Source organism: Equus asinus, chromosome 25, assembly GCF_041296235.1.
Source record: "Equus asinus isolate D_3611 breed Donkey chromosome 25, EquAss-T2T_v2, whole genome shotgun sequence".
Taxonomy (NCBI): domain Eukaryota; kingdom Metazoa; phylum Chordata; class Mammalia; order Perissodactyla; family Equidae; genus Equus; species Equus asinus.
The window spans coordinates 45,762,958-45,787,701 of NC_091814.1; the positions used below are offsets into that span (position 1 = coordinate 45,762,958).

General features: G+C 41.4%; 1 protein-coding gene across 2 annotated transcripts in view; it reads right to left on the reverse strand.

Annotated features, from left to right (window-relative positions):
• Positions 1–24,744, reverse strand: part of PAPPA2 (pappalysin 2) — a 260,484-nt gene that overhangs the window by 34,429 nt on the left and 201,311 nt on the right. For both annotated transcript variants that reach the window (XM_070497529.1, XM_014845335.3), the window contains 4 exons: positions 16,854–17,022; positions 15,321–15,459; positions 13,518–13,627; positions 5,221–5,292 (listed from right to left, as the gene is read on the reverse strand). In XM_070497529.1, the coding sequence (XP_070353630.1) occupies positions 5,221–5,292; positions 13,518–13,627; positions 15,321–15,459; positions 16,854–17,022 (490 nt within the window). The remainder of the gene's footprint in view (positions 1–5,220; positions 5,293–13,517; positions 13,628–15,320; positions 15,460–16,853; positions 17,023–24,744) is intronic.

Here is a 24,744-nt window from a genome sequence, read left to right on the forward strand (position 1 = left end):
CTTCTCAGAAGACTGATCCAACCTTTTCCAGTGTAAGACTCTCAAAGTAAAAGTGCTCCCTTGAATTCTCTGTCCCTGTCTCTAGGGGAGTAGAAGTAGACGTCACTGAAGAATGAGGCCTGTGTTTTTCAAAGAGACACAAAAGTGAACAAAACACACATCCTACCATGTGAGAGCTTCCAGACTGTTGGAAGGATGGACCCCTCAGATAATCTTATCAGAAAAAAATGTGATAGGTGAGATGATAGGCATTTACAAGGGTACGTATAAGAATTTACAGGAGAAATGGCAGCTAATTCCCAGAGAGACTTACTTGAAATTTTCCCCAAATCTTGAAAGGCTTTCTCACTTTTATTGGAAGCCTCAAGAACATCAATTAGCCATGGCTACTTGCAGTATATAATACTCATAAAGATGTAAACTGGGTATAGGGGAATTGTATCTTGATTCTTTTTTTTTGAGGAAGATTATCCCTGAACTAACATCTGCTGCCAATCCTCCTCTTTTTGCCGAGGAAGACTGGACCTGAGCTAACATCCGCAACCATCTTTCTCTACTTTATATGTGGGACGCCTGCCACAGCACGGCTTGACAAGCAGTGTGTAGGTCCACACCCGGGATCTGAACTGGAGAACCCCTGGCCAGCAAAGCGGAACGTGTGAACTTAACCACTATGCCGCTGGGCTGGCCCCAATTCTTAACATACATATATATTGTTTCAATAGGACCCTGTCCCCACACAGTCATGTATATTGTTCCTTAGGCAGTATCACTACTAACAGGTTATGTTATTTGGCAATTTATATAACACCTAACATCAGTTATTTCACTCGATTCTCACAGGAGTTCTGAGAGAAAGCCAGATAGATACTACACATAGCTAACAAGTGTAGAGGCACAATTTAGACCTAATTCTTCTCATATCAGCCTGCCTCTGTCCCTCTCGGAAGCTCCCCTTTTAAAAAAGAAAGTGTACAACTACAAGAACAAGCAAGGGGCTGAAGAGAGAATCTCAGACGCTGTAATCCACAATGGAGGCTGCTGGTAAGAAGAGGATGAACTTTCAAGAAATACATGCTCATAGAAAAGCAGAGCCACAACGGAGATCAATGGCACTCAATTTTAATCATCTTGCAGGGAGGAAATTAATCATTTCTATTCAAAAGGAGGCTGTAAGTGTGGTCTTTATTCCCAGTTGCATTCCCTAGACAACAAGATGTTCTTAATTTAAGTGGAACCTAGGACTGTGGACTTTGGCAGAATTAATAAATAAGACTTTATGAAAGAGAAAGGAAGGAAAGAAAGAAGGAAAAAAAGACAAAGAAGATAACACTTACATGATCTGACTGTATCATAGTGTTCATAGAGGCAGTCAACACTCACTTCAATTATTACCCCTAAATGAGGAAAACCTCCTCTCTCTCCTTCCCTCTCTCTTTCTCTCTCTGTGTTGGGGAAAAAAAATATACTTTATTGGACAAGCATTTGGCAGAGTAAATATTTGTTTTCTACACAGTTTTCATAGACTATTTGTATGCTTGTCTGTAATTTTAATGGGCACAGGTCTGGGAGTAGGGACAACAATTAGGAGACCAACGCAATAGCCCAGGTGAGAAATGCTGAGGCTCCAACTAGGGGTGCAACAGTAGGAATGAATAGAGCTACTCATACAATGATCTGGTGACTGACTGACCTGGTGACTGACTGGACACAGTAGTTGTCTCCAAGTGATTTGTGAATTACAGCTTTCAGTGGGTATCCACGGGAACGGCCTGTTGCCCCTTTCTTCTCTTGCTCTTTCCCTTTTCCCCTGCTCAGAGTTTGTACCTAATCATGCTGAGGCCACACCAGCAGCTTTGCCTCCTGCTTTCTGCTTTACTCATTCAGTAAGCATTCACAAAGTGGCTAACAGTTCACAACAAATGCCACCACTCTATAAGCAACTATGAGGGACCAGGCATGGCACGACAATTAAATGCTTAATGTACATTATCACGTTAATCCCTCATCACAAGTCCTCCAAAAAGTACTTTGTTGCCCCCACTTCCCAACACAGATTAAGACACTAGGGGTCACACCACTCAGCTCACTCAGGATTTGAATCTACATTTGTTTGACCCCAAAACCTTTCCACCAACCAAGCTGCCATTCCTTTCCCATCTGCAACTTACAAAAGAAACAGAAAATACAAGTGTTCAGGTCAAGAAGGCCAAACCTGAGAAATAACTAGAAAAACAGAATTTAATGTATGAACAAGTTTGAACTGTAGATACGCGGTACACACATGTCCTTGCTGAGACAATGGGAACATAAGTGACAAGGAGAAGATGGTATTATTTACACAAAATTTTTTAGACAAAATCTTAGAGCTGTGTCTTAAAGAATGTGAGAGGCATAGAAGAGTGGAGGATTGAAAGCTTGACATCTGTGGCAAAGGGGATATGACACAATCAAAGGCGCAGAAGTGACATGAAGCGAGACCCGGGCTCACCAGTGAGGGGACGAATGCATGGCCTTGGGCTGCCTGAGAGATATAAAGAATGAAGTGTTCCACTTTTATAAGGCTGAATGTCTAAAAGGAACATCTTACAATAACATTCAGTATTGGAATGCAAAAAAAGAAAGCCCTTTTTAGATACTGGGGAAGCGAAGTGTCTAATTTGAGCTCAGATTTCTGTGCTAGAGTTTTGAAAACTTCCTCTCACCCACCTAGCCCTCTTTGATTTATCTTGCCTCTGGGTCTGTTTTCCCTCCGTCTGTCTTTGACTCTGTTCAGTTCTCCCTGAGATATTTAGCTGACTTTTTCCAGTAAAGAACTACGTGTCTGCCAATGCCCCTAGAACATGCCAGTCCCAGCTTCTCTTGTCTTTTCTTTCTCATTCTCCCTCTCCCTCTCGGCCTTTCTTGTTACTTGTTTCTTCAGAGCTGTTGATCTGTCTCCCTCCCTGTGCAATTCCCTTTCCTTTCCTATGAATATTGATTCTCATTTTTCTTTGCTTCTTCCTTCCACTCCTCTAAGTGGTTTTTTCTTTTCTAGCCTCTGCTGGAGCAAAATCTTGTCCTTTGAAACCTTGTCCTACCCAGAGAGTATCAGGAAACATTGCAGAAATAAACAGAATGTCAATAATGTTAGTTAGAATTAGTCCTGGACAAAGGTAGCTTCACATTAGGGATCCACAGGCTGGGAGCTTTCTTTCCTGCTCCCAGAGTGGCCAGCACTGGTTCTCAAACTTTAGCAGTCTTCAGAATCCCCTGGAGGCCTTGTTAAAGCACAGATTGCTGGGCCCCACACCCAGAGTCTCTGATTCAGTACATCTGGGATGGGGCCTGAGGATGTGCCTTTCCAACAGGTTCCCAGGAGATGCGGTTGTGCTGGTCCAGGGGCCACACTTTGAGAACCACTGGAGCTGGGGTATCAACAGCCGTCAGGTGATTAAGGCATAGCTGTGCGTGGTGGCAGTCGGGCAGGGGACTCAGAAGAAGGAATGGAGTTTTGTTTCTTGTGGAATCAATAAAGGGACAGAGAGAAGCCTAGGAGGCTCTGGATAAGGCATCCAGGGGATGTGCTGGGGGGCAGTGAGGAGGGGAGGACAAACGGGGAAAGCTCTGTGTTGTAACCTTCCGGGAAACACCGAAGCCAGCTCCAAGCCCTGTCATCCACCCTCCCTCTTGTGATCTTGTATAGAGGCAGCAGAAGGGAATTCTCAGGATCCCTTTGATCTCTTCCCAGCTCCCCAGTCTTCTGTCTGTTTATCTCCCTCCTTCCCTGGCCTCCTCTTCCCTCTTTTTACCTCCTGCCCAGTGGATGAGTCACTCCCCTCCTCCCCACCTCACTGCCATCTGTTTTTCTAATGATGGCAGAAGATGAGCTGTTTTGTTGGCCCACATGTAACAAAGCACATTCCATGCTAGCATTTTTCCTGACGCACTCTCCCAATGCTATTTTATTGGTATCATTTCCCCACCCAGTTTTCCCTTTTGTCTCAAACCCCACCCTTTCCCCCTCGTGGGCCTCATGTAGATCCCAGTTTCCCAGAATTAGATCAAGAGAAACAGAGATACAGAAGAACGGAGGGACTCACATGCATGTGGGTTGGGTGTGTTGAGGGGGGAGGGTGTTGGAAGTCCAGGCTGTTAGCTCTCTCTAGCACACAAGGAACAGCCAGAATGACCCAAGGATTGCTGCTAAGTGGCTTAATTACTTCCAGTGAGAGATTTGCATGACAAAACCTGTTGTGACTGAGACTAAAAAATTTGTATTTGTCACTGGCTATTTCTAGGGTGAGAGGGCTTAAATAGAGAGAGAGAGTGTGTGTGTGTGTGTGTGTGTGTAGCCCCCTCCCCGTGTCAGAATTCCTGGGTCATCTTCCATTACCAAGGCTCAGCTTCATGGTTGACTATTCCTTGCAATAGCTCTTGTCAACCTAGCTCAGGAATTCACAGCACCCTAAGTCCTCCACTGCTGGGGGAACCTCTGGTGTGAAGAAGTGAACAGGATTCCTTGAGGTGGTAACGCTCTAGTTTGGGTTCATCAACAGTGAACTACAGGTCTACCTCAGAGGTTGAAAAGGCAGTTGGCATAAACAAGGGAAGCCCACTGGGTAGGAAGCCAAAGGGAGAGGTGAGGACCACACTGAACTCGAGAGAAGCGGCCCTTCTGAGGCCATGGCTGCCACTCAGATCCTGCTAGTTGTTGTCATGGTTGCCAGATATTCTTGTTTTTCGAGAGAAAAAATCTTTGCACAAAGAGTTTTTATATTTATTTTTCTTTGGAATACGTGTGTGTGTAATGTTACACAGAGACGTATGAATTTTATGTGAAAATCCCAATTTTCAAACATTGGTAACCAAAACAAAATTGTTTTTAGACATTGCTGGCCAAACAAACCTGTCTGTGGGCCATCGATCTGCAAAACCCTGATTTAACTAAGCACAAGTGAGGCCCAGTTAGAGAATCCCAAAACCATAAATAATTCTGACTTGCTTTTAACTTATTTTTTATTAAGTCCTTTAAAATGGAGCCCTGGAGATTTTGCTAAAAAAAAAAAGCCAAAATCAGAAAGTCTAATGTTTGTGATTTTGAGATTCTGGAGCTAAATTTAAGAGATTAAACAAAGGGTGTAGGAGTGAGGAAGGGGTGAGATCGTGAACCAGAAGGACTCAGGTCCCCATGAGTTAAGAGAACTCTGGTCTGGGTTTGGGGAAGGAGCAGCAGCTTACCTCACACGCCTGGATGCAGTGGACCAGGAAGGGGTCTGGGTGCCATTGTCGCCGCCCAGTGCACATGATGCTCTGAAGGGGAAGATGGAAAGAACAGAAAACAAAAGACACCTGGTCAATGAGAGAAGGGGCAAATCTTGAGCTTACCCCATCAGCCCAACCCCATTCCCTGAGTAGTGAGACCCCGACTGTGCCCCGTAAAGAGGGCTAAGGCTGCTGTCTGGCCTTTCCTGTGGACCTGCTAATGGCGCCAAGGTAGACTCTCAGTGGAGGGAATTTTTCATCTTCTTCATCCTCCTTCATCCACCCCAAGGTATCAAAATTTCCAGAGTGGAGTAGGTATGATTAAAAACAGCATCCTCAATATTATAATGAGTTTAATTTGGGTCTAGGAATAATACTGGTTCCATTTGTTTTGAAATATTAAATAACAATATGAGAAATTGTGAGATGGCTGTGTTGATCAGGAAGAACCATGGATCTTTAAAGGCTGAGAAATATAAGTTCATAAGAAGAATCTTGAACTAAAAACGGATCTCAGGAATCCTAGTTCACAAAACGTGAGTGCCCAAGCAAGGATTGGAGGCCTGACTGCACCCTCTGCAACTCTTGTTAGCACATTTGTCCCCTCCTTGTGGGAAACAGAAGAGGGTCTTTACGCCCTGGACAAACAGGGTCAATATGAAACCAGCGGGACTCAAAATGGCACCAACATTAAGCTGGCGAGAGTGAAAACACGTTCATGTTAAAACACTGCTGACTGTCTCATTCCCAATGGCCATTTCCAGACGCACATTTAAACAAATAATCATCCACTCTTTGTTAAATATTAATAATTCAATTTCACTGAGCTTTCTCCTTTTAATTTTAGTATTTTAAAATTTATAAAAGATCCACTTCAGGAAGAGAAGGTCCCATAGGAGGTTCAAAGAGAAAAGGAGATTTTCTCCATGGCCTGCAACCAACCCACCTATATGCAGGCTTTCATGCTCATATTTTAATTCAGTACGATAGGAATCTAGTGCAATTGGAAGAAAAATAATACATGGTGAGATATGAGCTTTACACAAGAAAGCACCTCCAGTAATTGAAAATTATACATTCTAGAATGCTAAAACTATGCAATAATCATATGGGAGACATTTGCATATATTAATATACAGATATATGAATACATGCCTCATAGTCTCTTATGAAAATAGGAATCTGCAATATTTTTCTGGAGTTATGCTCCTATGAACCAAAACTCCTCCTTCACAGCTTCCCTTAAGGGGAAATAAATACTATAAACCCTAGCAAATTTTGATATTCAAAACTCTATACTGTAATAATGTAGAAGGTGACTTGGCTTAAGTTATCACTGCACTAAGAAAAAAGGATTATCAAAAATATCGAAGATTATACAAATATATAAGGTAAGTATAATTGGCGTGTTCAGCCTACTGAAAAAATGAGCTGTTTTCCTGCACTTAAAGCCACGTAAGCAGAACCGTTTGCATATAAACAATGGTTCTGCTACCTAGAAATGATTCTTGCTTCTGGTTTAAAGCAAGTTCCCCCAGAACTCTACTTAGCAATGGTCACGACTTTTATTATTTAAATATCAATGTTTTACACTTTGTTGCTGTCACCAGATAATAGTAATGACAAAATGTAATAACTTGTCCCCGGTGAAATGCAAATATGTGGCAACTTAACTCCTTCTTATGGCACTATATCCATCCCCGTCCCCACTCTAATCAGTCATTCAGTTAAAACCAAACATATCCCTATCTCACCCACTATGAGCCAGATTCCCCAGTGAGCAAGAGGGATTTGAAGATCCACAAATCTAGTCACTGCCCTCAAAGAGCTCAAAGTCTGTTGGTGGAGGTAGTCTCAAAAAGGTCAATTCCTCCACATAAAGGGATACTTGGCCTTGACACCCTCACGTGATGACCTCAGCCGGAACTCACCACAATACTCTGAACTGAATGTATCTGCTTCTTTCATGACCCCCAAACCTTCAACCCCACCCACCGTTTTTATAAATGCAAGAGTGTTGGTCTTCTAATACTTTAGAAATTCTTAAAATATACTGCAAAGCAAAAAAAAAAAAAACAAACAAACAAAGGAAAAGAGCCTGTCTTTACTTTCAATTCTTTTCCTCCAATGCTCTTTTCTCCTATATTTCTAACTTATTCTTTACATCTTTGTATTTTTATATAATTTTATTTTATTGTGATGATATGTTTACAGTATAAAATATGAAAGCCATAAAACGATACACAATCTCGCTCCTACTCTTGTTCCCCAACTACCCAATTTTCTCCATCCTATTTTTATTTATTTTTGGATCATTACAGATATTCTATGCACATACATACATAGATGTATAAAATCATCTATTCCATCACATAAATATAGAATACCATCATTTTATTTTGCACTTTGGTTTGCTGTTGTGTTTGTTTGATTGTCTTACTTTATTTCAGTTCACAATGTTTGTTGGGGTTCTGTTCATTTTATGGTATCTGGGATGCTGCATTCTCTTGATTGCATAGTATTTCATTGCATGGATATACCTCAAGGATTTTTTTAATGTTCTATAATTCAGTCTTAAAACTGACTCAGACTGGAAACTCTCCTTAATCTCTATAAAAATTGCAAAAGTTTCTGGTACCTGTGTTATATGTTTTCCTAGATTGCAAAATCCTTGAGAATAGGAACTGTCTCCCACTCATATATCTCATCTCAGTGACTTAGAGAGAGAGAGAGAGATGATATTTTATAAGTATTTGTCAACCACTAAATATGATTTTGAATCTCTAGGATTCTCCTTTATCTTCTGGCCTGTGAAAGTCATTCATCTCATAAGAAAAGATACACATATGCCATTAATTGAAGAACTGCTTATTGATCAAAATTGGAGAAAAATTTCTAATGTTTTCCAGGCCCTAACTTTACTTATTTTTATTTTTTTTTTCCTGAGGAAGATATGCCCTGAGCTAACATCCATGCCAGTCTTCCTCTGTTTGGTGTGTGGGTCGCCACCACAGCATGGCTTGATGAGTGGTGTAAGACTGTGCCCAGGATCCAAACCTCTGAACCCTGGCCACCGAAGCAGACCATGCCAAACTTAACCACTATGCCACCGGGCCAGCCCCCAGGTCCTAACTTTTACAGGCAAATTTGTGGTGCCTATAGTTGTGGTGCCTATATATATTGGTAATAACTATTCTGAATTTTTAAATTACTATTTCTAGACATTTGTATATGATTACAACTATTGCTATTATTCTATTAGCAAGCAACTTCTCAGATGAATTGATTGTGAACAACTAAGTGCCAAGGATTCATTTTAAACTTTCCAAAAGGAAAACGTTCATGACAAAACCAATTTAAAGATTTCCTCTTGGTTGCGCCATTTAAATATTTTTGAAAAGCTAGCAAAAAAAAAAAAAGGAAGAAAAGAAGAAAGAACAGAGGGAGGGTGAAAGGGAGGAAAAAAAGAAAGAGAGAGAGAGAAGGGAGGGAGGGAGGAAGAAAGACCAGTGAAGGGTTATTAGGATGTATCTGTTGCTAGTTAAACATCTGGTTAAAGGTCACAAGGCTGATAGTTAGCCAACATTAAGCTCTAATGCAAAATTGCTCAATTGTTTTTTATCAGGAATAGTTACTTGACAGAACGGTCTGCTAATCACATCAGACCACAAAGTTCTGCTTCTGCCCAGGTTTGCAATAATTTTCTTATTGCTATATATGTACGCAACCCTAAATAAAATACAGCATTGTTTACATACTTATTTGTACTACAGCCCGTCACCCTGCACTTTGCTTTCCCGCTCCTCTTCCCTGCCCTCCATGACCCTCTTGTCTTCTCTTCTCTAGTGATGAGGGACCTGACGCCATGAGACATATTCAAACTGAGAGAGAACAAGTCCAGGCTTAAAACTGATGAAAAAGAAGACCTTTTCATGACTCATGTCTGAGGGATTTGTTCTCCCACTGATGTGTGACAAGTGTCACTGGAGCTGTTACCCACAGTGTGCCCATCAAGAGGACAATTTGGGGGGCAAGGGCAGGGATTAGGAGATGGGGAGACGGCCGGGAGGGTGAGAGTGGGAAATTATGGCTCCTCCAGGGCGCTGTCTTCTCTTTTCCTTCTCGCTTCTCTCTTTCTCTTAAGACATTTTGTTTTTATTTAAGAAATTATTAATCCCTTGGGGACCAATCTGGGAAAACAAAGTCAGAAATTATACAATTCGTTTTGACTGAGCAATTCTGTGGAAGAACTAGGGAGCTGAGAGAGGGATTCCACACAGCGCTGAGAATCTTTGCAAACATAACGTGCACAGCCACAGAAAAACCTCATTGATTTGGACCTCACTAAATCATAATTATGATAGACTTAAAAAAGAGAGAAAAAGCATTGTTCAGTCTGCGAAAAACGAATTTATGAAGCAGACTAATGGAGGAAATGAGATGTTATGATGAATGCTTTCGTACTTCAGAAGGAAACACATTCAAATAAAATTTAGACAAAACTCATTTACATGCAAACAATCGCCACATTGTGTGTAAAAAATCCTCTCTCCATGAAATCAGGTTCCTGAGGGACCACTGCTTTAGAAGTAGGTCAAAACATTAATTTTCCTATTTTAAATAGAAAAGTCACGAGATATAATAAATACTCTTTCAGCACAGTGGTTAAGGACAATCATAAAAGTTCAACCTTACGTAGGCTTTCTGGAAAAACCAAAAGGCTTGCCCTAAGAAATGGCTCTGTGGAGGTGGGAGCCATTCTCTTCTTGGGGCTCTTGGGTTTCACGCAGCAACCATGTGCTGAGCAATGGGTGAAATGAGTCGTGCATTGAGGAGATACTGAGAGTGAAAGGTAAGACATTTCCATCCTCCAGAATCTTACAGTTTAGTGGGGAATTGACATTAGAATGACAGAAAAGAAGAAAAAGGGAGGAAAAATGAAGAGGAAAAACAAGGATGAGGAAAGCACAAAGCACTCCCAGCAAAAGTCTGAGGGGAACTCCTCCCAGACCCTCAGCTCAGGCCCCCGAGACTCTCAGGTGTCCAGGTACCGCCCCAGGGATGCAGGAGGGCGGTCAGGCTGAAGGCCCTTGTTTCTGGGTCTCCAAGGCACATGAGCAATGGCACTGAGTTGGCGTTTGCTATCTCCTGCCTGCCCCAGTTGCCAGATCCCACTGCTCAGTCACCTTGACTGACATGCATTTATTTAACTGCCAAGAAGCACTTGTGTCTGCGTCCTTCCTTTCCATTGGGATATTTCTCTGCTGATGCCATCACCATAGAAAGCTCTAGATCCCTGTGTGTAACAGGTGAAGGAGGAAGGCAGCATTACAACAACAAAGGCTCAGAGAGTCCAGCTGGGTATTTCAAACCCCTTCCTATTGTCTCCCACAGCCAGCTTGCCCTTAAAACACTTAAAAAGAACAGTATATTTCCATCCTTACTCTCTTCTCATTCTCACAACAAAAGCTGTTAGAAATTGTTTCTTTAGTCAGAGGTGTTCCAATGGGAAATACTGAATGGCCATTAATTCTCTTCCCAGCCCAGTTTGTAAAAGTGGCAGAAAAAAGACAAACAAACGATCTACACATTTGTGTCTACACACATATACAAACAAGCAAAGTGCAGAACAGTATTTTCTTTGGCCTAGAAATAGTGGATGATGTCTTTTCAGAGATGAAGGGAATTTCTGAAGGTAAGATTCGTACTAAGTGAATTGAAATTTCATTTTTATTTAATTCAGACCTATGTGCTAGAAACTGTGCAAAACATTTTACAAGTGTTATTTTGAATTTTTATAAGAAGCCTGCAAGACAGATAACATTGCCTTCACCTTTGCTGATGAGTAGAGAGGCTCCAAGCGGGAGGTCACACAGTATTTGAACCCAGGAGGACCTCCCTTTTCCTTTTATGCCAGTTGCTACTTTGAGCAGTTTTTTTGTCAAAACCCCAAGCTACCTAAGTGCTCTGAAATTCTTCCTTTAATGGAAAGTCTATTCTTCCAGGAGTCAGGTATCATTTGCAGGAATAAAAGCCAGTAGAACCCCCAGAGAAAGGCAAATACACTGTAGGCATCTAAAAAGTATACTCGATGGTTCTTTAAAAACAAACTCTTTCACAATAAGGAAAAGCAGTATTATAAGGAAATATTTCTCCAGATTATTTTTGCTAGACTTCAAGGGGAGGGAAGGAAAGGGTGGGAATGAGGGGTTCTTGTGGTTGAGACGAGTGACTTCTTTTCTATTTGATAGGCAAACTAACCCAAACATACACCAGGAAAGAAAAAAAAAGAAAACTACAGCAAACAGGGTGATTCAGGGTGAATCACACTGAAAGTGGAATCAGAAAAGTTGGTTGCACATTTTTCTCCATTTCCCATTAGCTGTGCAACCTTGGGCAGAGCACTCAATGATATCTAATTCATGTGCAAAACAAGGATAAGGTTTTGATAAGATTCAAATGAAATTTTAAATATATATATTTATATAAGATACATATAACTTTGAAGACAATAAAGTGTTATCCAAGTATAAGATATCATTTTTATTACAAAGAATGAAGTCATTGGAAGCAAACTAGAGAAAATGATGCAATTTAACTCATTTGCTCTGCAGTCTTTCCAGCTACACAGGTATTGTGAAGTATGGTAGATAGCAGAGATTTGCATGAAATAGGCAATCGCCATTTACTAAACAAATGAGCCAGACTCCAAATAAGTGTGCTTGTATTTAAAATATTTATGGTGCCAGTATTTTATTTTTGTAATAGCAGCGTTTCTCAAAGCATTACATACAATGGGATTACCTGCGATGCTTGTTGGAGATGCATATTCCAAGGCATCGCCAACCTCTTTGAAGGATGGAACCTAGTCTGGTTGTTTTACAAACTGCCCAAGTGATTCTTAAGGACAATAAAATTAAGATCGAGGAAGATATGGAACAACCTTCAAGATAAATCAATGTGAGTTCTAAGAATTTTACTCAATGGGGAGTTTCATTTAATATAGCCGCTTTGGTTTATAAGGCATTTTTTCTTATTCCAGAACAAGATTAGATTTTGCACCCCTCACGAGATGCTGCGCACCACAAAATGGTGGACATCAGGAAAGCATCTACTGTTGGTGCCTAAACTCATTTCTGATGGCCGAGAACACAAGAGCAATAACCTCATCATCATTTCCATTGCTTCCATTGACTTCTTTTTCTTGTTTTTCTGTTACAATTAAGTTTCAATTTCCTAAAAATGAAGCATTCCATGTAAGCTTTATTTGTAAGCAATACTCCTTAATTTCATAATATCTATGAAAGAGCTGACAGAGCACAGGAAACTGCTTGTTTTGCCACTCTATGATAATTAATGTTAACGATTATATTACTCCTTGGTTTTCCTTGGCATAAAGAATATTGATCCAGGGGTTCAGGAACAAATAAAAATGTTGTTAATTATGTTTTTCAACTTTCGAAATTCTGACCTTCAGGGTTTTTTTTCAGGAACAAATTATTCTTAAAAGGTAAGGATGAGACTCATTTTGTGAGTTACCTCAATTCTTCCCCTACATTGTTGGAAGCAGCTAATTTAATTACTTAATTTTGTTTTCACATAGAAACACGGCACAAGTCTCAGGAGGGCCCTAAAGCAACAGTACCCATAACAATATTGAAAACTGTGACCAGCACCACATAGCTTAGCTGTACCCTCAGATCATAAAACAAACAGACAGCCCAGGGAAGAGGTTGTAGATGAACTGGATCTTGCTCATGACTGACTTTGAACACCAGAGCCCAGAGGAAGGATTTCAGAGTTTCGAAAGGGTGGGAGATAAAGAGAGGAAAGGCAATTCTTTCCTTACTCAGTTTCCTTAGTCATTCTCTCCCTGTTTTCAGTTTTATTTTCAACTTTTCTAATTCATCCATCCCTTTTCATCCTTCTTTCATCTCTATGCATTTCTTCGGCTTATCATGTTTTCCTGTCCTATTTTTCATTAGCAGTAATTTTCTCTCTCAATTTCCTTCCCATTTTATCGTTCTTTGTGTCTCTGAGTCTTTCTTCCATCTTATCTTTTAAACTTTCCTTTGGATGTGAGTCACCTTTTGTCTCCAGCTTTCCTCTTTTTTCTTCTTGATTCTCAGTCCTGCTCTCTAAGAATGATCCATGTGGGTGTTTGCTTTAAGGATGCCTCAAAGCCTCTGACATTACTCCAGGGAATATGCTGCCCGTTGAGAACCGCTCAGCAGTCTTACATCCTTGGCACACAGACATGCCCCTTTCCTCACCTGGACTTTGACAGGTTCCATCCAGTGCTCCAGTGTGTCAGCAGTGACGTTCTCAGGCAGAATTACGGGATCACTGGGGGGGATTACACACAATGGGGAACACACTGCACCTGAAGGAACAGAGATTTACAGCAGAGATTTGAATTTCCCACATCTCAGTCTTTTGCATCCTACAATCAATAGCTCTGATTTTTCTAGAGCAATTTCTTCCTACCTTCTGGGTCACCACATCATTAAGGTTACAGGCAGGGCTGATATTCATCTACCATGTAGCTAGAGGGGTACTTCTACACTAATTGGTAAAGAGCCACTGCCCCAAGTTAACACCCCTTGCCTCGAGGTCCCCCTCCTTTTCCTGGCCAGCAGAGCCTCTCCTCTGGAATCCCTGAATCTCTGCATGAGCCAGCAATTAAAAGATTAACTCCTGGTCTGGCAGACCTCTAAGAACCAGGCCAGGACTCTGGCCAGCAAGTCTATCCTGATTGGTTGATACCTTTTAAGTACACTTACTATCATTCCTCCTTATATAATTTCCTGAAAGCTTATAATTGCAGCATCTACTAAGAACTTTACTAGCTGGGGAAAAAATGGCCCAGAAATTACGAAGGCAGATTTGTAATGTCTGTTGCTACACTGAAGATAATTACACTGGCAGCCAAGAAACCTATGTGATTAAAAGAGGAAGCAGCAGGAAATCAAAAGCAGAGATTTTTGTCATGCGTTGGCCTCTTGAAGGAAAATCTTGCTGCATCCCTTGTATGCGGGGTCCAAGTGTCTCCTAAAATTCTATTCAAAAAAGGCACCCTCTCAGGGTTCTCTGCTTCCTCACCTAGAGATTTGATGCTCTCCAAGTTTCTTTTCAGCACTCACTATCTCTATTTCTATGTTTTTCACTATTTTATAACAACTCAAGGAGCTACACGACTCTATACACGTGAGTGCATGATACTTTAATGTAGAAATTAGATGCCTAGGAGATGAGAATTTGCTCATGAAACACCACTCAAGAGGCATAGCCTAACACCCTGATACTGCATGCCTGACCATGGATATCATGACGCAAAGGGCAACTGAAGATGGTAAAGAATCAATTCAGAAACTAGGAAGCTTTCCAATTAACTTGATTATACCCATTGACATTACACAAGTTAGAATGACTTACAAAGTTACTCCTTGCTTGTGCAGTCTAAAATTTAGGAGTAATCTCACAAGGATTCCCACAAACAGCATCTCTTTTGTATGATGCTTAGGTCCCACCACGGCAAAGTTGAGTCAACATCACCATAAATCAGCTCTGGCCACAGAGACCTTTAATTGCAATTACTTGAATAAGAACTTGCCCACAGGGTTGGGAGCCTGGGCCCCTGGAGAAAGAGTGACTGAAGAGCAATGCAAGCAAGTGCAATCTCAAATCATCTCTTTCAGGAACTCTCCATGCCAGTAACAATCACAGAGAGAATGGAGGAGGCGCCCAGCACACACGTGGTGTGTGGCTACACATTCCCATCCTTCTTCTTGGAACCACGACTCCTGCCACAAATCAACCCATTCTCAGTCCCAGTGAAGTGGGTAACATGACCAGACCCCAAACAAATGGCTCAGCAGCTGCATCAACATTATACACAAGTGGAAGATTCAAAAGAATGAATTTGCCATAAATTTCATTTTTACTGTAGCAGCTCAGAGTCAAAACTTGCATTTCCATCCACTCCTCAGGGAGAAAAGTGGCTATGATTCAAGATCCAGGCAGGCCTAATAAAAAGATTACTTGGGAGCAAAATTCAGCATCTCTTCTGAACTTACCAATCCCGTATCCCTGTTCACACTTGTACTCCACCAAATTCAGCTCTGAGGGGGGCGGTGGACACTCCCCTTGCTGCAGGTTCTCACACAACTTGAACTCCTCAGTCCACAGTCCCTCCTTAGTGCAAAGGATGGGAAGCTGGAATATCAAAGACAAAGAACATTTCATTATTGTTTGCTAACTTCATTTAGAGTGGAGAAAAAAGTGGTCTGATTAAATGGTAGTGTTCTCCAACTTCTCCAACTTGGACTAAAAGACACTATTGAAATAATAAGCCACATTGTTACTGACCAAAAAAACGTCAAGACAATTCTCTGCTGTTTCTATGCGAAGGAATGATGAACAATTTTGTCATTAATGAAACTTATTAACAATGTGTTTTCCTTTGGATATAAGGATTTGATGAGCTATCAACTGTAGCTCATGTATTCTGAAATATTTTTGGAATTTTTTTCCCCAGATAGTGCTGTTTTGTATTGATTCATCCATTCTATCACACAGTGCTGCTTGTGGAAAATGTCAGATTTTTTCAAGTTGAGTTTGATCCAGTGAAATCAATTCATAGTTTTTCTGAAGGTGTTTTTTGCCTTTCTGCTTACATGGACACATCATAGTTGTGTTTGAGCTCACCAAAGATCTATTATTCTCTTTCTCCACATGTGTGCTGGTTTGTGCAACTCTTGGCTTCACATCCCTAATAACCACAAAGGATACTATATGCAGAATGCAGAGAATAGCACTAACTCACAAAACCAAAGAAAGCAAGATTTTAGAATCATAGATAACTCTCCCTTCATCTGGCCACTCCTTGAGTCCTTACACAATCAGTGCAAACAGATGTGTTTGATTTCTCGAGGGTCTCATTTCATGGCATATCCTTTTCCCATCTGTCCTGCCGTCCTTTCTCTGGAATGCTGGACAGTGAGATAAAGACATGGGCCAGGAGAGCAGTCAAGGTCACTGATCTTTGCCTAGGAAGTCTGCTTAATTTCCTGTCTCATATATGTGTGGTACTTGAAAAGATTCTGAAATAAAATTGATTTTAGTCACACAACCATGATAAGACTATTCATTTGAGACCTCTTGTGCCAAAATCCTAGGGAAAATGATCATCAAACAGAGCTTTCAGCCGTGCCTTTGCTGAGGAATTTGTGTTTCTGTTCAGGACTCTGCTCTATTGAAAAAGATAATATCAGCATTCCTAGCCAAGTTAGGTCAGTGGCCATACACGGTTCGAGGAAATCACATTGCCAAATCAGAATCCCAGCATTTTCTCGAATTTACTCAGGTACCCAACCCAACAGGCTTTTCTTCTTATCCAAGAGGAAGTTCTGAACTCAGGAGAGAATATTACAAAAATGTGGTGTCTTCTGAATTCCCTATCAAATAATATCAACACCCTGGTCAGAAGCCCAACTTAGGAAGACCCTGCCTGTTGGGATACATTCAGATCACTTCTACTCAACATTCTTGGATTGGTCATCAAGATTAGAGCACAGCCTGACCCAAAACAAAGTTCAAGTTGTCCTTACCCTTTCACTTTCCTGGTTACATTTGAGCACACACTGGCTGTCGAGCTCAAAGCCATTGGTACATTCATACATGCCTTCAAAGACAGGAGAAGGGGGCTCACACACCACTGGGACGCAGCTGCCTTGCTCCCAGATTCCACCCTCCAGGCACTGTATCTTCAGGAACTTGCTGATAAGACATAAAACAAAATAGCCCATCAGACTCCCTCAAGGAGGTCGTGGGAGAAGACTGGGTCCTCAGTAACATGCGGTAAGGATTAGCAAACAGCAGGGGCAGTTGGTTCTTGCTAGCCAAATGTCCTACCTTTCCAGTATAATTTCTAAGTCATGAAAGTAAAGGTAGTAATGTACACTTACTAGCAGTGATAGTGTAGCTGTTGTATACTAATATTTGAAGCGTTACTCTCAAGAGAGCTTGACAGATAACAGGGCAGGGTCTAGATTGTTTACAGCTGGGTTTTCTTTAAGCCTTTCATCTTGGAGCAGTCTCACCCCCACGTGCACTGGGAGATGCCAGGAAGGATGGACTATAGAAAAGGTCATCTCACACTCAGGGGACTACCCAGAAGTGATGTGAGGATCATCAGTGTTAATATGGTGATATAATTGATGAAGCTGCCAATGTTTCTTGGTTCTCCAGAGAGGGGAGAAGACGCGGCTGTACAGATCTTCTTTTAAAACAGAGGCTCTTACCCTGAACTTCAGAAGGGCAAGAGCCTTGCTGGGGATTACCATGGGCATTTTGTTTGTTTACAAGTCCAGCTTTTCCTGGAAAGTGTTCAAAGCTTTCATCAGATTCTCAAAGTAGGCATGACTGTCCTGGAAGAATCGCCCTTCCTTCTCATGCACAGACATGGCCTCCAACCAGGGAAGCTGCCTTTGAGGTAGATGGTAGTCAATAGAATTAGGTCTTGCTACTGTGGATTCCATTCCGTTCCCCTTCTGACTCACTGCCAATTTGAAAGTGCTTTCCATTTTGCTGTCTTTATCCATCCACTTCTGATTCAGAACATTCCTGGTTACAGATAAGCTTGTGATTCTAAAATAGAAATAATCCTTTGGCCATTGACTCAACCACATGGTGGCCTTAAATTGCTATTTTCCAGTCTCACGATGCTCTTTTAAAATTTAGATATGCCCACCATCCACACACTTTTAATCGACCGTTGTGCTATTGTACAATGCCTCCTGTGTGCTTCCCTGGTATTCTAATCTTACACTAGTATAACATTTCTCTCATTGTTTTATAAATGTGCACGTGTCTGTCTTTCCTACTATGTTGGAAGCTTCCTGAAGGCACAGGTTGTGTCTTATTCTTGTTTTTAATTCCCAGAAACTAAGATAATATCTGACTTATATTAGGCATTAATTCAATATTTGCCAAATTGAATCATTTAACCAAAATTCACAGTGTTAGGCACACTGTAGAGCACATTACATATTTTAACAAACTGAGTCATCAGAATACTCCTAAGGAAATAGCATTATTAGTCCCATTTTATAGACAAAGAAACATACTCAGAGATGTTTAGTAATTTGCCCAAGATCCTACAGCACAGAATGCATTTGATTTCAAATAATTTTAATAAACTTTAAGACTTTAACGTATTTAACAATATCTACTTAGAAATAAGTGAAGTGCTTCATTTATTATTAAATAGTTATTTCAATTTATGCCTTTATTCCCAGGAATATATTAGCATAGAAATCTCATTTTATAACTGGAATTCTTTAGCATCTTAGTTTATGTGGACATATACCTACTATCTGTTAATAATAAATACTATTTTTCAGCTATGTTTCAGGTGTTTGGCAGGACACCTACATACACTATTTCATTGAATGCCCCAAACAGCAGTTAAAGGTAAACATTATTGTCTACATTTTAGAGAAGGAAATTGAGCCTGAGAGATTCAAAGCTTGCTCCAAGACCCACAGTAAAACCTGCCGACAGGAGGTGAACCTGGCTCTGCCTGCTGCCGAAGCCCGTGGTCCTTCCATGGTGTCAGGTTTAACTGCTCCTTCATGGCTACCGTTCAATTTGAATAGTAATAGTGTGTCTCTCCTATTGAACATTCCAGATGCCCTTTATCTTAATGCCACATTTATAAGTGTGGCAAAAAAAAAAAAGACATTTTAAATTTTCATATTGAGTAATAAACTACATATAGAGAATTACACAAATCTTAGTACTCAGCTCAAGGAATTTTTACCAGTGAATACACCTGGGGAATCATCACTCAGATTAAGATACAGAACATTTCCAGGCCTCCAGAAACCCCCGCTGTGTTTCTTCTCAGTGAACCCACCGCGCACTCCTGCGACCCACACGGTTCTGACTTTCTTCAGCACAGATTAGTTTTGCTGGTTCTGGAACTTTATAGAAATGAAATCACCCACTATGTACTCCTTAGTATATGGTTTCTTTCCCTAAAGAAAGATGCGATTTAAAAATGTCTTTCCAAAGTTATTTTCAATGGAGGGTTTGTAGTTCTTTTTACTATGATGCAGCTCCTTTTTCTTGCTCTTCTAGACTGCATATTTTACTCTTCTTTGACACGACGGAGTTTATATCCTCCCGGGGACTCTCTTCTTTCTGCCACCTCCCACAGACGAAATCCTTCTCCTACCTCTGCTGACCTGACATCCCCCAGCTGGAGAGAGCAGGCAATACCACTGACGCCAGGGGAGAGGCAAGGCTGTAAAACCTTGCATGTCAGCATGGTTATAAAGGAAAACCCTTGCTTGGCCAGGACGATGATATTTTGACTTCATGTGGTATTTTTCTCTGAATTGGTTGGAACGCTTCAACCATGGAAACAGGCCTCCCTTTCCTTGCCCGGAGTGAAGAGCCATTCAAGAATGCCGATTTCATATATTTCCTTGCCAGTTTAATAACCTCGGGGGTGAGGGGAGACAGATCAAACTTGGATGAGGAAGAGTGAGTTGGGTGTTGTGGGTGGTACCCAGACAACATGGCAGGCCCTGCACTGCAAACCACCCAATAACATAGTTATATAATACATATATATCTAGTAATATATGATGTATATAGTACTATATATAATGTCATTATTTTTATAATAATAAATAGCAATTATGTCTATTGTACACTATAATGTAATACATATTATTTATAGTAATACAGTCATACAGGGAGGGAGAATGCTGGAATGTAGCAGGGGAAGCCGCAGAGCTCACTGGTACCCTGGACCTCAGAGGAGGCACTAGAGGCAGGAGTGAGGAGAGGTTGGGAGAGAGTCCCAATTCCCTAGGAAATCCAGTTTCCTTTCTATAGGAGTTCGTATGTCCCCTCACCCTCACAGATTCTCCTTCTCACAGTTTCTGCTCCCTTATATGGAGATGGCCTCCTAAGACCATCTCTCCAAATGCCTCTCATAGCTTCTGCATGTCACTCAATCAGATGACATGCTTCAGGTCCCACCCTCAGACTTCTCACTAAGCATTTGATTGGTCAGTTCCTCAAGGCCCAACAGCAAAGGCTGTCTCACTGGCTCCATGTCCATGCCTGTCTATTCCTGCTCACTGGAAGGAATCCTGAGATCCCCTGGTACAGAGCTTGGCACTTAAGTGCCATGGGCTGGTCCTGGCCATTTTATTCCAAAAGGGACTGGGTTGTGGCAGGAATTCGGAGTGTCCTGGACTCCTCCCACGCAGCTTCCAGAAATTTGCTTTCCACGTAGGGCCCTTGATGGAGACTAGAGTCTACAGCAATGGCAGGACTTTGACCTCCAGTGCTACCACAGCTGCCTCTGCATTTCTTCTAGTTTGGTGATGTCGAGGAGCACCCTCTTACCCTTTTAAATTCATTAATGAAAACATTGGTTTACTCACCATGGTGCAACTCCTTTACACAAAGTGTATGAATCAAGAGGCACTTTGAAGTCATGAAGTGAGTGGGTTTGCATTTCAAAGAATGATGGCACTGGATGTTAGACCCATGCACGCAGGCAGGCCCTCACCTGGACAAAAGATTCCAAGACTTCCTGGATAGTCCAGTCCAAGTGCCTTTCACATGAAACAATCTACCCACTGACTATCAGCTCCCTCTATTTTCTTCATCCCAGTGTAGTAAGAGAGGTTAAAATATCTCATTTTACAGTCAGGAAACTGCACATGAATAACCATGAGGTGACTTGCCCAATGACACCCAGCAAGCAAGTCACTGGCAAAAGCAAGAATAGAATTCAGAGTTTTGAAATCATAATACAACACCTTGACCAGTAGACCAATGGTTTCCAAATGACATTTGTAGATCAGCCCCATTAGAATCATGTAGGATCTATGTAAATACCTAGATTGCCTAAATCTCCTGGGATCAGCCTAGCATTTGATATTTTTAAACTCGCTGAAAGTTTTAATACGTAGCCAGGTTGACAAACTACTAAAGTCTATGCTACTTGCCTATGCTAGTAAAAATAAGCCATAGGTGTAGAAATCAGAGAGCAAAATCACCCACATAACGACCCTGGCCAATAGACTCGATGCTTAGCAAAGACCAAACAGGACAGCTACAGTCAGGCGACGTACTCTGTAAACAGTATCACGAGGAGTTGGGGGTTGGGGAAGCCTTGTATTTATTTTCCTTCTAACTACTCCAGACAAATCACCACAACTTCCAAGTTAGAAGATGCTTTTTCCAATTTCCAGAACTTGTGGTATCCACCTAGTGCTGAAAATCCAGCTGTGCTCTTTCTGTTTCTTATATTATTGCCAGAAATAAAGATCTTGTAATCAAAACTTGGCTGAAAGTTTGACTGATGTTGCTTGAGGCATACCATGAATCTACCCCATCCTTCTATCACCACTGCAGGGTTTTCAAAAGTAATATTTATTTTCCACTGGAGAAAATAAAAGTATAATTGTTGAGTCCAAGAGAATTACCATGTCTTCACTGATCAAGGGCATCTGGTGTCTCCAATGGGTAGCCCCTCATGAATAATAACAATAAAATATCGAGCACTTAAATATAGGCATTGTGAAGAAGAATATATATCTATATCATTTTATCGTCAAACTTATATTGTGTGATAAGGACTATTGTTATGAGAGTTCTTGATTCGCTTATCTCCGCACAGGCTCTTCCTCAGTCATCCCCAGCTCAGTAAATGATACCACCATCTACCCTGTCACTTACACTTACAACTTAGGAGACATCCTTGAATCGACTTTGTCTCAATCTTACCTTTTCCCAAGCCACCATCCGATCTTATTCAATCTGTTAGCAAGTCCTCTCAGTTTTACCTCCCAAACATCTCTGGAATCTGTCCCGATAGCTCTTACATCTCCACTGCCATAAGCACCAGCCCAAATTCCCATCTCTCATCTCCTAACTGGACACCCCATTTCTCCTCTGGATCCCTTCCTACCCAGTTGGCAAATACCAGAGGGATATTTTATAAAAACAAATAAATAAATTAGATCATGTTATTTTTTTCTGCTTAGAACATTTCAATTACCTCCTGTAGAGTGAAAAATAAAATCCAGACTTGTTCACTTCTCACTCACGAGGTCCTGCACGATCTGGCCCCACTTTCTCTGACTTCATCCTATGCCCCATTCAACTTCTTCAACGCATTTTGTCCACACTAAACAGAATCCCAAGCACAACCAAGCTCTTTCCTATCAAAGGACTTTGGTGCCATTCTCTCTGCTCATGATGTTTGTTTTGTTTTGTTTTGTTTTTGCTCTTCTCCTGACTGGCTCTTCTTCCTCTCTAAGAATAATTTTCGCCACTCCAGATCATCGTTATTTTACACCTCTAATATTTTTGGTTTTTAATCAAAGCACCTGTCTATCTTTCATAGCATGTGTACTCTGTAATTATTTTGCTTATTGGTTTTACTCATTTATTGCCTGTCTCCTCCATTGGAACATAAGCTTGGTAAGGGCAATACCATATTTACTAATATATATTCAGCGCCTAGCAAAATTCCTGGTACATACTAGGTGACAATAAACATTGGTTCAATGAAGCTATAAATGTTTATTTTATAGATGAAGTAAGCAAGGTTTAGAAAAGTAAAATAACTTCCCTGGGATTGTCTAACTGGTTAACAGCAGAGCAAGGATTAGTACCATGATCCATTCGTCTGATGCCAATGCCTAAGCCATAACATGGAAGTCTTAGTATTCCTAGACATAAAGCTGTAGACAAATGACCTCCATTTCTTTGGTGCATTTGTACTGAGTATCTCAAAGTCCTACCACATAGAATATCCGTAAAAAGGAGATGGAAGCCTGCGGAGCAACTGCATTATTTCTATCATATCAATTAGGAAATTGAAGCATTAATTGGTTAAGTGTCCTGCCTGACACATGGCCAGTTTCTGAGTTGAAATTAGAAAGCTCCTTCACTCAGAAGATAGTTTAGTCCCTCATTGCTTACAGTGGGATTCCTGCGCAGCTGCACTAGAGTCGCCTGGGAACTGGTTAGAAATGCAGCATCTCAGGTTCCACCCCAGACAGACCGAATCAGAACTGACGTTTTAACAAGATCCCCAAATGACTCTTATGCACAATAAAGTTTGAAAAGGACTGATCTAGACCATTTTAAAAGACACAGTCTTCTACCCCACCCCAGATAGAACCATCAGCACTTCCAAACTTCACGCCAGTTTTCCTCTTAACAAATTGCAGACCTGGTTTCTCAAGCCAATATCTTAAATGGAGAGCAGGCAGACTTCAGGCATGACCAGCGCACAGCCGATCCCAGTTATTCTGCACTCTCTTAACACCAGGCCTCCTGATGTTCGGCCCCAGTCCGTTCTACTGGACAAGAAATAGTATTAGCAGGACCATCCCACCAGATACAGCGGCTCTGGCCTTCCATTCTTCCCTGAATCAAAAAGTCACCCCTTACAAAGCTCTTCTCCCACCTAAAATAGAGGTTTTCTGTCAGAATGAGGAACTGCTAACTCCTAAGCGTATGAATGGTTCTAGTTCTAATGCCCAGCCCCATTCCTGCCTTTGGACTTTTTGCTGCTAAACCTCAGGTCTCCAAATTGGCAGATGCAAGAGTGACCTGTCCCTAGGTCTGAACACCTAACTCCAGCTGGAGGCCCCTTTTCCATCTCTCACCGCCACTGCCTGAATCATCCAACTCTCAGCCTCTCTCCCTTTAAGTTCAACAGCATCCATGTAATCTCTTTTCCATGAATCTCTTAGCCCCTCTTATACTTTCTTCATATAACTGACAGGCTTACCTTTCCTAACAAATCTGCTAGGTTACCCTCAGATCTAACAGCATCCTAAGATTTTTCCAACGCCTGCAATTTAAACCAAACTATACAATAGCTATTAAACATCCTTCTGGAGAATACTAATATGACTTCCTACCAGTGTGTTTTTGAGGAACTGGTGATTACACTGAAATGCAGGGGTGAACTGGGCCCCAAACACGGAAACATGAAATAGGAACCTCTTGCCTTCACCATCTTAATCATTGAGTTATCTGTCCATTCATACATTCAGTCAACAAACATTCACTGAGCACCTGGTATGTGTCCCTGTATTACCCTAGGTCCTGCAGTTGTAGAAAGAAATGTGAGTACTATGATAGGGCCAGAATACTTACCTATGGGAGCTCAACAGGGAGCCACCACCACTGCCTGGGGACAAGAAGAGAGGAGGCTATCAGGAGAGGAGGACTTTGAGACGGGTTCCTTAGGTAGAGGAGGAGAAGGATGTGCCAGGCAGAGGGGAAAGTTCATGTAAGAACACAGAGGTGTGAAAAGTAGTGTGTGTTTGAAGCCTTGGTTAAAAGTATGCATACGGCCAGCCCTAGCAGCCTAGTGGTTAAGTTCAGTGCGCTGGGCTTTGGCGGCCTGGGTTCGGTTCCCGAACGCAGACCTACACCACTTGTCTGTCA